The sequence below is a fragment of the Sesamum indicum genome, linkage group LG13 (genome assembly GCF_026168435.1).
Source record: "Sesamum indicum cultivar Baizhima isolate 11 linkage group LG13, ASM2616843v1, whole genome shotgun sequence".
Classification (NCBI taxonomy): domain Eukaryota; kingdom Viridiplantae; phylum Streptophyta; class Magnoliopsida; order Lamiales; family Pedaliaceae; genus Sesamum; species Sesamum indicum.
In genome coordinates, this window is record NC_142669.1 from 14,350,691 (window position 1) to 14,365,712 (window position 15,022).

General features: G+C 32.2%; 1 protein-coding gene across 1 annotated transcript; it reads right to left on the reverse strand.

The window, feature by feature from the left end:
• Positions 1-567: 567 nt before the first annotated feature.
• On the reverse strand, positions 568-5,639 carry LOC105176115 (serine/threonine-protein kinase SAPK7). Its single transcript, XM_011098821.3, has 9 exons — positions 5,332-5,639; positions 5,180-5,254; positions 4,922-5,023; positions 4,094-4,147; positions 3,906-3,998; positions 3,002-3,094; positions 2,420-2,524; positions 1,391-1,489; positions 568-1,092 (listed from the first exon to the last, which is right to left on the reverse strand). The coding sequence occupies exons 1-9, from the start codon at positions 5,449-5,451 to the stop codon at positions 769-771; spliced, it is 1,065 nt and encodes a 354-aa protein (XP_011097123.1). The 5' UTR covers positions 5,452-5,639; the 3' UTR covers positions 568-768.
• Positions 5,640-15,022: the final 9,383 nt, after the last annotated feature.

Genomic DNA, 15,022 nt, shown 5'->3' on the forward strand with positions numbered 1-15,022 from the left:
AAAGAGCAATATTCCTAGAAAAAAAGGTCTAAGGTCAAAACTTACCAAATCAACATGCCACAACAAATACCGAAATAACCCTAGTCAATGAAGCTCAACCGAAATACCCATCTCAAAATTTTGGTCCCGTGTCAAAGCCAATTTAATTTTTTATTTTGTAAGCTAACTACGTTCCAAAAGTCATTACAAATTTGTTGCCAATTTAATTCACAATATTTGCAACCACCAGATATATCTGTCTCTAGTCTGCTGTAAAGTTGGGACATATATATTTCTCCCATCCAAAATTTGTCCGACACTATTAACAAAAATAGGAAACGTCGGGTCCCAAAACCGTCCCAAAAACCAACCCTCAGCGCAATATTATACATATCGGCCGCAAAATTCCATCCCAAAAAATAGTTGTTTTTGTAGTATTATATTTAGAGCGTGGAAAGTGCAAATTTCCCATATAAAGCGCAAGAAACGGAAGGAACATCCAAACTTACAAGATCATATACAAGATAATATCTTTATTCGAAAATATCATGTAAATTCAACTTTTCCATCATAAGCGACACCAAGTGATGATTCAATTCAATTTTTATTTCTAAATAGGGTTACATTGCTTCATTTGTTGAACCAAATCCAGCTAAATTTAGACATGTTAAGTAATATATAACACAGAAATCAAATACTGATTTACGCTATTTTATGAAGAGTACTGAAGAATCAAAGTGACTGAATTTTGGGTTGTTAAGTTGAAGAATGCAGCAAGAACTATACTGCTTATTTGACATTGAATTCTCCACTTGCATGAGCTTGCTTCACTTGCTTCTCATACTCGTCTTCTTCTTCCTCTTCCTCCACAGCTTCTTCATCTTCCTTATTTTCCTCTTCTTCTTCTCCTCCCCACCCGAACCCGGGCACCGGCCTAGACGAGGGCGGGGGATTTCTCGCTTCGCTCACAATTTTCATAATCTCGTCGATGCTCTGAAGGGAAAAGCTGGGATTATCTTTCTTGTAATACATTGCCTGATTAGCTTCCGAGAGTTCCTTGGGCAAGTTCTTCAAGAACCATGGATGGCTCTTGATCTCCTTTATATTGATCCTCTGTGTACAACTTAATCACGTTAAGATCGAATTTGCATTTCAACCCCTGTAAAAATACTAATAAGCATAAAATCCTCTTAAACAAGTAAAACGACAATGCGATCTCTAAACTTTTTAAAAAGAAGCTCACTGCCTTCCGTTTCAAGGATTGGCGTTGCCGTTTTTTTGAAAAGAATTAGGAGATCGCGTCGCCCTTTTTCTTCTTGAAGAGAATTTTTTGCCTATTAATCTTTTCAGGGTAGTTTATATCTGTTGCATTCAACCATATATAGTAGAATATGTGTACGTATATGCATACCCTGGAAGGATTGGCGACAAAAATACGCGAGAGAAGATGCCTGCAATCTTGAGAGATATGGACATAGTCTGGGATTTTGTATTGAACAGCCATTATTCTCTGAAGAATCAAGAAATTGAGTAAATAAGTGAAGAGTGTGTGTGTATATATATATAGAGAGAGGGGGTGAATAGCAATTTAATCTCCTGTGATATTAAATTGAGCACATTACTCTCTATGAAAAAAATATAACAATTTACCCCATGTACTTTATAAAATGAAGTAATTTATCTCCTTATACAGAGAGGTAAATTGCTTCATTTTAAAAATCATAGGAGGGTAAATTGTTGTATTCTAAAAGATGCAGGGAGGTAAATTCCTATTTATTTTTTTATAAGGAGGTAAGTTGCTCATTTGTAATATCACAAGGGGGTTGCTTGCATTTTTCCCTATATATATATATATGTTTGACGTAGTATTTTGAATTAATGCTGCATGTCGAAGTGAAAGAGATTGGGAATGAATAGATTTAAGGTAAACTATACAGCTTTCTACTCTCATATTTGATATAATTATAAATAATTTTTATTATTTCAGAAATTATAAATATCCTCTTAAATAAAAAATAATTATATAACTCCTACACCATGTACCTTACTAAATTATTCTTTTTATAAAAAAAGAAAATTTGGAGAAATGTAAAAAAAGTTGAAGGTGGATTATAAAATAAATAAATTTTATAGGGCATATTAGTTCATAAAAATATTTTTAAAATATTCTAAAAAAGACATAATTCAAAACAACATTTTAATCGGTTTACTACAAAAATTCAATTGAAACTTAGACTAACAAAATGGACCCGTTGTTAGACGGACGTTAAAATAAGAAGGATATATATATATGTTTTTGAAGGGAGAAATGCAAGCAATCCCCTTGTGAAATTGTAAATGAGTAAATTACTTATTTATAAAAAATATATATATATATATTACGATTTACCACCCTATATTTTTACAAAATTTATAACCATTTGTATTTATGTATACTTACTGAAATTGTCTTTCTGAAGTTCTTGGGGTCATCTGGATCTTCAAAAGGATAAGCTCCAACCAGCATCACATAGAGAGTAACTCCACAGGACCATACATCTGCCAACTGTTCCAAATTATGAAATCTCCAAGTTATTAAATTAATCCTACTTTTTAATAATTAATGTCAATTGAATAATTGTTTGGAGTAGAGTTAACACAAAGTGTAGTTGTGTATCTATTAAGTGACACTATCAACGTCTGAATATTTGCTGAGAAATCAAGCATCTTTGTTCACACTCAATAATAAATTTAAAGTATAGTATACTTATAATAATACTATTAAAATTGACATTAATATTTTATATATCAATCCATCTATACTATTTATTAACGGAAAGACCCCTACAGGGAGGTAATATGCTCCCTATATTTTTTAAATTGAAGCCATTTACCGTCATGTATAAAGAGGTAAATTGCTTCATTTTAAAAAGTACAAGATAAATTGCTATTCACTCTCTATATTTGTATCTCTCTCTCTCTATATATATAAATATAAGAGCTTCTCGAAAGCAACGAAAATGGGCAGAGTATTGGAACTTACCTTGCCATCATATTCTCGGCGGGAGAGAACTTCGGGTGCTATATAAGCCGGTGTTCCCACCGTCGACTTGGGTCTTGAGTGCAGCACCGATGACTGAATCACCACGTAAAACATAATTATATTAATAGTGAAATACTCAGTGATAATTTTACAATTATTGTTAAAAATATCTATGCTATTATAAATTTTTTCTTATCCTATTTATTTTTGAATGCTCAAATTTATTTTTTAATTCATTTTGACCCTTAACAAAAATTGATCAAAAAATAGTAATTTTAATGTTTTTAAATAATTACACAATTATAATTTTTTTCCTCCCAACTTATTACTCTACGTTTCTATCTTACCTTACTTCTCTACATCTCTTTTTCTCACAAATTTCTGTAATTTTAATAAATCAACAACTAAATAAACTCTCATTCCCTCAGATTTGGTGCAATTACACGTACACCTCATATGGTTTGAGAAATTACTTATAACACCCCTCATATTTATTTTTTCCGTCTTACCTCACTCTACATTTTTTATTTCTTACGGACTTCTTTCTTTCTCATTCCCTAACTTTATGATTGTTCACAAACTTTATTTTTCTCATCTCAAATTAATCAAAATTCTTTTTTATATGCTTGTAGGGACTGGGTACAACGGCGTCCAGTATATCATACAAAAAAATGATTTTGGTATGTCAATATATAATTATTAATGACAACTTTTATCAAATATAGAGATTTCATTAAATACAAGTATGAAACTTATTATTCTGAAAAAAAAGAAGTACATAACTTATATATACATATATGATAATTTTATTAAAAAATTACAATTATTTATTTATTTTTTTAAAGTGTTTCCACAGTTATTAGCAGTATCCGAGGTTTAACTAGATTCAAGAAACAGTGCAAACCTTGGAGTAGCCGAAGTCGCAGATCTTAAGGCGTGGCGCTGGACTTCCATCTAAAAGCGTGTTTTCCAATTTCAGATCTCTGTGGCATATTTGCTGCAAAGTGTCAAAATAATTAGCAAACAACGATAACCATTATTTAGTTTATCAAACACAGAATTATCAAATTTCTTTTATATTTATATATTTACCATGGAGTGGCAGTAGGAGACTCCAGAAATCAGCTGCTGAAAGAAGTACCTTGCCTAGAGTAATACACATTCAAATCCATATTTAGAAAAAAATAATTAAAAAAAATAAAGATAGTATAATAAGAAGAAATGTACATAAATTTTATTCTTTTTTTTTTAAATGAAAAATGGAATAGGAAAACGGTAACGGGGGTGCGATAAAATAAGACTGAATTGAACTGAATCGAACCGAACGAGAATTTTCATATTAGATAATGAAATAATTAAATTAATTAATCGGATGGATTTCATTTACTTGTCTGAGTATTTTATTGGAATTTCAGCTCGGCATGTATATTTTTTTTTTTTGCGATTTTAGAACTCTTATTAATAATATATTTTAAATATGAAAAATTATTTATGATATGCACACTGGGGCAACACGCCACGACAACTAATTTTGAAAAAAGAGAAGCAGTTTTTCTTATCTTTATTTGACTCACACAGAATTCTGGATTCAATCGATTTAATACTATCAAAATTCTTCAAACATATATATGTATATATATATATTTATATACTAAAAGAGAAGAATGAATTATATCGATCCCCTAAGGTTTTTAATTACACAAACATTTCATGCTCTTATAAAATTATTTTACATCTCGACACTTCCTCAAGACCAAAAACTTACACAAATTAACACTCCCAAGAAAAAATCACTTCGGCATTCCTCAGAGTGCGTACTTGTAATTTTAAAAATAATAAGAGTGTTCGTAACTTTAAATCTAATTTTAAAAAGCATCGATATAATTTATAAAAAAAAAAGAAAATCTTGAAAAATCTGACCTCGTTTTCACTAAATCTACCGGCAGTACAGATGCGGTCAAAAAGCTCTCCTCCGGCAGCATACTCCATCACGATGGCCAAATGTGTTGGCGTCAAAACCACCTACCATTTAAATTGTATAAAAAAAACATCAAATTTCGCAAAACAAAAAAAAAAAAAAAAAGGTGAAAAATCAGGAAATAATACCTACTCAAATAATTTTAAAAAAAATTCAATCAAAAACTACAAATAATAAGTTAAAAAAAAAAAAAAATTAACCTCTTTAAACCGAATTATATTCGGATGTCGAAGCGATCGGTGGTTTATAATTTCTCTTGCCACATTTTCATCAATCTGCATAATCCCAGAAAGAAATAAAAAAATTATTATTATTATAATAAATAAAAAAATAATTAAATAAGTTGAATTACCTTATGTCCTCGTTCTATGTACTTCATGGCAACAAGCTCCTTGGTTTCTTTGTGCCTTAAGAGCCTTGCTACTCCGAAATTCCCAGCTCCCAAGTTCTTCACCAGCTCGTATTTCTCCATTTTTAGACTGTATGTATCGATCTATAGTTCGATCGATGTACGTAATATATATGTATGTACACTGTGTGTATTCAGACGTATTTGATCAGAGTATGTATGGGCTGTATATGAGTAATGAGACTATGACTACACACTCAGATTCACGCACATACACACACTAGTCAGTATCATCGCACCTTCACGAAACTATGTATATATAGGGTTGAGATTCAATGTATTATCCTTTGTGTTATATATAAAATAAAATAGTAATAACTCACTCTTCTTGTATATATTAGTGACAAGTTGAAACCCTCTTTTTGCTTCTTGCTATGTTCACAAACATTTCATTTTCTTTTTTTTTTTTGTTAAATATTTGAATAAATTGCATTGATATATATATTGAGGTTAGATCAAAATACAAAATATATATATATATATATATATATTTTGTGTGTTTTTCAAATGACAATTGCACTGTTTGAGGTTGTATAAGTACAATTCTTTTATACAAATACTTTCCTCAGTTACATTACAATAACACCCCACAGGGGGTGTGTCTGTAATTTTACAAATCACAGAAAAAGTGTTTGTGTATCATAACTTAAGTTCACTATATTTTCAATTATATTGCTTTTGGAACTCTCGAAAACAATCCCATAATCTACGAAATTTTCATTCTCGATCCTCTTGTCAACTTTCATTAGAAAATTGGTGATAAAAAAAAAAAACCCATAAGTCACGTAGCGTTATCCTTTCAAAATGAAGGAAAACGACCACATGACCCATACGTAATCAATTCTAAGAAAAATTGATAGAAAAACTAAAAGTGAATTATTTAAAAAAATTATAAAAATGTTTAAAAAATATAGTAAATAATGAAATTAAAAATATACATAACCTAAATTATAGTACCAAAATTAAAAATACAATTTTCCCTAAAAGTGTAAAACCAAAATTAGAATGAGAGTGAAGACTTAGTTGTGTGAAAGGGAAGCACATGGCATTGAAAACTCGGTATGGCAGTCCATATGGTTGGATTAATATAGAAAATTACAAGTAAAAGGAATCCACATGCATGTGCTGAGTGCTACTTTATTCCGAGTTTCATTGTATAATTGTTAATTGGGTCATAAATGGAGTTGCTATTTGTTACACACACACACACAAGGTGGTTTGGATCTCCGAGAACGCCGGCCTCCATGGGCAGACAACACACTCCTAGCTATGAATTTTGACCTTCAACATCAAATTATTAATCTATAGCTCACTGTGTCTGCTGCCATGGAGAGCCAACATTTCTACAGCTAGCTGAACAACAATTACCAAAAACCAGGCTCGTCATGGAGGATTGTGTCTGCTTGTGTGTGACGGCCAGAATCGTTATAGTTGTTTGATAGTCACTAAATATTAAGCTTGTAAGGGTCGTATCTATGTTAGAGAATACGTTTTATCCAATTATATGCCCTGATAAAAAAATCAAACCCACAATATGTGATAAAATTTTGTTGTGATATTGTGTAATTTGTGTTTATAATTATATTTTAAAATGATTTCACATATAAAATCAACAATTATATATAGTAACGAAATAAAACTTGGGAAATTAGAAAAGCTATATTGATGGAGAATCATGATGCTTGTTGTCTTAAACTCATTATTGTCTCCCTTCTTGCAGGTATTCATGGCTGACTGCGACTCCTTAGCTCTCAACAGTGTCTCATCCCATGCGTACGATCACAAGAAGGCTATGGACCAATCCACAATCACGTTTTTAAAACTCTCAACTATTTATGGGATATAAGAAGTAATTCAAAATCTCGTATGAAACTTCTCAAATGAATGTGATTCTCTCCATGTACTGAATAAAGAAAGGCACTGGCCCTTTAAATAGTTGCGAAGAATTTATCCGTTAATAAATATTAAATGGCCTAATAATAACTCATAATATTATAATGAATTGAATTATAAATGGGTCACATAAATATGAAATGTAACGGTTGAATTCCTATTAAACCTCATAAAAGGCACGATTAAATTACTATAATAATGGAGCCATAATCCTCAAATAAATATTAAATTAAACTATCACATTAAGTTTAAATAAAGTGTTGAAAATAATTTGACAATTTAGAAAATTTTAAAGCTTATTTCCAAATTTCCCACAAGGTTTACAATTTTGAAATTAAAATATGAAATAAAATAAGTAACAACTTATATCGTCCAATCGGCGCATGCGACTTCTGGCTTGAACATACCGCTTAGTGTTGACAACATTCATTAAAGGAGCAATAATGGACTTGGCATTGAATTATGCCCTTGAGCCAAACTTCAATTACCATACACATGATATTGACTTTAGGACATGGTTATAGTGGTTGGAGCAAATTAATGACCCTATTTTCTGATCCTAATTCTCGTTGCATCTCTTAGTCCAAACCCATAGCCATTGGCCCATGACAACTCTCAATTAGGTGAGCCATCCAAATGACTTATATACGTCACGAAAAATTCCACATTTGGTGTCTTTAAGGGTTAAAACCCAACCTAATTAACATCACATTTTCACATCATTTCACCTTAGGAAGGGAAATTTACATATATATATAGGGAAAATCCCACATTATATATATATATATATATATATTAACACTCTCTTCTCAAAATAATGTGCTATATATGGTCACATCTTACGGATTATTTCTACGTATTGAACCTTTTTCATATATGTAATCTTCAATTACAAAGGTTTGATTACTTTCTTATAGTTCAAAAAAGGTAAGGGATAACTTGCAGTCTATATATTACAAGTAAATATACATCCAAATTGGGCAAGTGTGATGAAACACATACTTGAAAAAAGCAATGGCTTGTGCGTCTTATTTGATAAAACGAACGTCATTACCATTTTACGGGAAAAAAGGAAAAAAACAAAACAGAAAAAATCAATCTCTCCTTCTCTTTTCTTTTGTCTATTTATTGCAACATGTATTATTACTTTGAGTTGCAAACGTTTTTGACAGTAAAAAGTGTCTGAACAATTACTCAAAGGTCGATAACAATCAATATAATGGAGGTGAGGAAGGCAGTCTTCTTTCTTCTGCTTGTTGTCGGGATAGCTCGTAAGTGATTCTGATTTTAGCTGCTAATTAGTTCGACTAATCCTTTATCAAAACATCGTTCTCAAGATTTTAAATAGTATCAACGAAATCTTTTCAGTTGAAAACTATTCAATCTTTTGTCTGCACACATCAAAAGGGTAAAATATATTTTTGATTCTTTAATTTTGGCAATTTGATATTTTTATTCTTTCTTTCTTTTCGTGACTTATGACATTTTGTATTCTGGTTCCTCTGGTGCCGAATTTTGCAAAAATTATTGAAATAAATCATGTGCACCTTATGTGGTTCATTTAAATTTGGACTTTTTTGTTTTGATTGGTTCACTTTTGCTAACATGAATGAAAAATATTTTTTTAAAAAAAAAAGGACGTAGCACATGATTCATTCTGGCAAATTTTGCAAAATTTGACACTTGAAGGACCAAATTTGCAAAATGTCAAAAAGTTATAGGACTCTTTTGGAACTCCGAAAAGATAAAGTATGAAAATCCGGAAATCGCGAGTGGCACATGATTTATTCCGATAACTTTTACAAAATTCGACACCGAAATGATCAAAATTATAAAATATCAAAAAGTTATAGGACTATTTTTCAATCCTAAAAACATAAATGGTACAAATACCAAAATATAGTTAAGCCGTTGTAAATATTATCACGGACACCCTCACGTTAAATGATGTTCAAGTATATATGCATGGCAAACTAAAATGCTTTTATTATTATGTTTAACAGTTAGCATTTTAGATCCATTCTTCGTATCTATAAACTGCATGTGAGTTTTGTAGAAAATGATGCAATCAAATATCTGCCAATTTGAACAAAGTTGTTTATCATGTAATAATTTAGACAAAATTATATTCTTGATCCTGTAATTTTGGGTCATTAATATTTTTAATCTTGTAATTTACTCCACTTACATATTTAGTCCTTTTATTTTGGACAAATTTAGTCCTCAACATCTCACATTTAGAACTTTTTCGACAAACTTATTCCTATGTTGACAATTTTCGTCCCCTTCACATCATAACAGATCTCATTTTTTTATCCTGTAACTATGGTGCGTTAAACTAAAATTATTAATACTGGACTATATTTGCCAAGAAAAAAGGATCAAATATATGATATTCATAACTAAATTCGTAAAAAAAAAAAACTAAATATATAAATAGAATAAGTTGCAGAACTAAAAGTGCAAATAACCTAAAATTATAGAACCAAGAACATAATATTGCTATTAATTAATTTGTGAGTTATCTCTTATACTGAATGCAGAGTTGAGCATTGGTGATGTGGAAGCAAAAGTTTGTGAGTCGAAGCTAAACGGGTTCATGGGTATGTGCGTACGGGGCCACAATTGTGTTTTAGAGTGCCAGAAAGTGGGATACAGCAGTGGAATATGCAAAGGGTTTAACAGGCGCCGCTGTTACTGCAATAAACCATGTTAGCTGTGCTACAATGGAATTTCGCGTGATATTTTCATAGGCTTTTCAATATGTACTATAACTTGCCATGAAGTGGTATTTGATTTTCATTTGATATGGTAATAGCTTATTCATTGATGGTAAATCTTTTTTTTTTTTTTTTTTTGTGGATGACTTCACTTAAAAGTATGTATATGTTCATTTATAAAAGGAGAAAAATTCAAACAATTTGTCTGTGGTATTTTAAATAAATAAATGATCTTGCTGTAAAAAAATATCAATTTATTTTTTTATATTTTTTAAAATATAATAATTAACTCCACTGTATTAGGGAGGTAAACTGTTTTATTTTAAGAAGTACAGGAGGATAAGTTGTTGTTTTTATTTCATAGGGGGATGATTTGCTCATTTTTAATATCATAGGGGAGGTAAACTGCATTAAAATCCTCTAAAAAGGGATGATTGTATCTACGTCCCTGATCTATATATACTCTATTTACACAAGTCATCCATATCTTTTGTGTAATTATAAAAATCATTCATGCTAGTCCGAGAGTAGATGCTGTTTGTGTAATATATAATGTTGATTTTTTTGGGGTATATGTGTAATTTTCTAGAAATTAAAACTAATGTATGTAAATGATATTGATGATTGTGAAGGGTGCATGTGTCATTTTTCAAAAGAAAGATAATTTAATTTGCATCAGTAGAGATCAGGGGGTATTGATCCAATTATCCCTTTAAAAAAACCACCAGATTTTGACCTGGTATATCCTCTCCTTCCTTATAAACTTCGTGCAACAAAAGTGATACTCAACAGAATCAGGAACAATTAAGTGCACCCCATTCGACATGGTAAGGGTTCAAAGAGTATCCAGAGTCATCCAAACAAGGGTACTACTCTTCTCTATGAGAGCAAGAGCAAAGGCATAGTTGAAGGCTGTAGCAAGAGGGCCTATTCTGACAAGGAACCAAATGGTGGAGAACTCTTTTTCGCTCTACCTCTCTCCTAATATCAATAAATGGAAAGCGAGGGTTTGTAGAATATTTGGTTAAAAGTTATGATGGGTTCAATTGCATAATAATACTTTTGAAGAAAAAGAAGAGTATATCTTAAAAATTTTACTTTAAATTATGTCTTTCTATTTATTTGAATAACATAGATTACAAGTCCTTTTATAGGTTTAAACATTTACTAATAAGCATAAAATTTTGTACATAGAATAAATGCAAAAAATAGAAGTCCACACATCATTATCTATTTTTGGCACTCATTGGAAAAACAGTCATAACTTTCTGCAAAACTTTTCAATGACCTTGAAACTTGGACTATTTGAAACTAGATTCACAGAGCATTAATTTCATATAAGATTCACCCAAAATGAGAACTGTTTATATTTTGAATATGCATCTTTAAGTCTGCTGAAAAACTATGGCTGCTGAAAATGAGAAGACAAGTTTAATTCTTTGGAAATTCTCAACTCTCCCCTATAAACTTGACTTAGTTACAACTGCAATCATCTCTTTAAGCTGTTGGAATCTATATTTTTTAGGGATTTTGTGAAAGTATCAACAACTTATCGAGAGTTTTAATATACTTCATCTCAATCTCATTGTTAGTAATGCAATTTCGAATAAAATGAAACCTTGCATCTATATGCTTGCTTCAATCATGAAATACCAGATTTTTAGCAAGTCCAATAGCTGGTTTATTGTCCATCATGATTTTATTTGCTCCATTTTGCACAAAATAAAGTTTACTTAGCAATCTCCGTAACCAAGTTGCATGGCATGTTCCCTCAGTTGTGCCAAAATACTCCGACTCACAAATTGATAGAGTCAGAATTTGTTGCTTCCTTAAGCAATTGCAATTGCATTTTCCCCAAAGTAAAACACAAGCCCTGTAGTGATTTTTCGATCATCAATTTTACCCGCATAATCACTATCACAATATCCTTTTAAGCAAGTATTATTAGAAGAGGTGTAGAAAATGCCATAATGAAGAATATCTTTTGAATATATAAGAATTCTCTTCGTAGCATTCATGTGTTCTTCACTTGGATTCACTATGAACCGACTCACTAATCCCACTTCAAATAGTTTGTCAGGTCTAGTACATCTCAACTGCCGTAGACTCCCCACAAGAGTTCAAAATGTAGTTAAGTCAACCTTTCTTGCTCCATCCTCTTTGGAGAGTTTTATTCCCACACTCTATTGGAGATTCACAGGATTACATTCCATCATCTTGAACTTTTTTACGATTTCTACGCATCTCGAGAAATGAAGATTCCATCTCTTTGTTGGTTGTACTCTGTTCCCAAATAACATGGTGAATCCCATGCCACTCATCTCAAATTCTTGCGCCATTGCCATCTTTAAGTTGTTATACATATGTGGAATATTTTCTATAACTACAAGATCATCCATATAAATGCATACGCATAGAATATCACATTTCTCCTTCTTCACATAAAGAGCATACTCATGAGGCATCTTAAAAAATATTCTTTTGAAAATAGTTGTCAAGACGACTGTACCATGCCTTTGTTGCTTACTTGAACCCATATAATATTTGTTTCAACTTTAACACCTTGTTGTCATGGTGTTTAACCATGAAACCATCCGGTTGTTTAACATACACTTCTTCTTCAAGAGTATTGTCTATACCCCTTCGCACTTAGCCTCGCTTTATAACTTTTCACTTCTTCTTCCACAATTCTTTTCTTTTGTACACCTGTTTGACTCCAACGGTTTCATGACCACTTGATAACACAACTATCTCCGAGTATCATTTTTTTCTATTGAATGGATTTCTTCCTCCATGGCTTGTATCCACTTCTTCTCCTTTATGGCTTTTGCAAAACTCAAAGGTTATCATTCATAAATAAGCAAAAAAGAGTGTCACCATTTATTCTTTTTGAAGCATTATAAAAGTCACTAATGCTATAGTGGCTTTGAGATTGATCAATTGAACTTGGTGAGAATTCTCACCTCACACTTTTTGTTTAGCAATCTCTTATTCTTCTAAATATGAAATAAAAACGATATATTTTTCCTTTTCGGGTGTTCCAATTCCATGAGCCGTCTTCTTCGAACTCACATCTCTACTAATCATAGCTTTTTTAGCAATAGGATCAAAATATTTGTACCCCTTGGAGTTCTCATCATAGCCAAGAAATACCATTTTCTTACTCCGGTCAACAAGTTTTGTTCTTTGTTGTTCCGATACATGAACATAGAAAATAGAGCTTAAACTTTTTAAGTGCTTCACGCTTGGCTTCCATCTACTCCATGCTTCTTGTGGAGTTATTTTCTCCAAACTCCTTGTTGGTGATCGATTTGAGAGATAAATGATACTTGCAACTGCTTCAGCCCAATTCTTTGGGTATTGTCTTACTTTTCAACATCGCCTTCTCTATGTTTAGATGTTCTATTCTTCTCTGTATCGCCATTTTGTTGTGGTGTTCTTGGGACAACATAGGACATTGAATTCCATGCATTTTATAAAGCCTTTGAATTCATTAGAAGTAAACTTATCACCACTATTGGTCCTTAAAGCTTTAAGTTCAAAATGACTTTCTTCTCAACATGGGTTTTGAGAAGAAAATAAACCCACGTCTTTCTTATATAACCATTGATAAATAGTATAAAATATGAACTCTTACCGAATGAGTGGTTGAAAAGACAACATACATTCACATGCACAAGTTGTAGAGGTTTGCTAGCACTTGAAAGTGACTTCTTGGAGAAACTTTTTCTTGCATGCTTGCCAAGTAGATATGTCTCACACAATTGATTAGGGTGATTGATCTTGGGAACTCCTCTTACCATATTCTTTTTCCCTAGCATCTTAAGCCCTTCAAAGTTGAGATGCTCGAATCTCATATGCCATATCCATGAAGCATTAATCCAAGATCTGGGCACTTTGCCTCGGTGGTCTTCATATTTAGCTTGAACATTCGGTTACTTGTCATGGCAGCACTAAAAAGCACAGCCTGCCCTTCTTCAAGGTGTTGAGAAAGATCAAAACTTCACTTGGGATGAAACATACCAACAAGCCTTTCAAGGTCTAAAGGCCTACATGGCCAAACTATCCTTGCTTACCAAACCTTCACCAAGTGAACCATTATATCTCTATTATTTTATGGAACAACATGTCATTAGCTCTAGGGTCATCAAGGAAGAGGACGGAACCCAAAAACTCATTTACTATGTTAGCAAGGTATTGCATAGCACTTAATATGCTATTCTAAGGTAGAAAAATTAGCATTTGCCTTAGTAAGAACTCCAAGGAAATTGTTGCTATACTTCATATCACATTCTATTATTGTACGCACTAACACCCCCTTCAAAAACACTGGAGAAAACTGAGAATTTAGGTAGAATGATCAAATAGGTTGTAGAGCTCAACTAGTATGACATTTCCTATCAATACAAAATGTCTATTAAGGCACAAACAGTAGCTGAATTCATATCTAAGACAATACAGGCTGAAAAAGATTGTGGAATATGGCTATTCAACATAGATAGCTCCTCCGCATATGCAGGTAGTGATGCTGGAATTGCAAACCAGCCCAAAGGGGAATGAGGTGGAGTTCGTGTTAAGGTACAACTCCTCAAATAACAAGGACAAGTATGAAGCTCCCTTAGCAGGTATCCAGATAACTCTTGATGCAGGAGCAAGAAATCTGATTACCTATTCCGATTCCCAATTAGTAACCAACTAGGTAGAAGGCACCTATGATGTCAAGGGGGACAATGAAGGAATACCTATAATGTATTAACGAGTTTAAAAGTAGGATTAAAGCTTCCAACTCCACCAAATCCCTCGTGCTGAGAACACTAAAGTGGATTACCTTGTTCAGCTAGCTAGCTTTGTAACCGACTGCAATACTTGCACTATCACTGCCCTCTCAAATATTTTTCCTCAAAGCCCATAGCCAAGGAAGTTGGCCACACAGAGCAACCCAACATGCCATAAGCATGGTATTAAGAAAATAGTATGCTCTATCCTTACTAACTTGGCAAGCCCAAGGAACGAGCTCAATG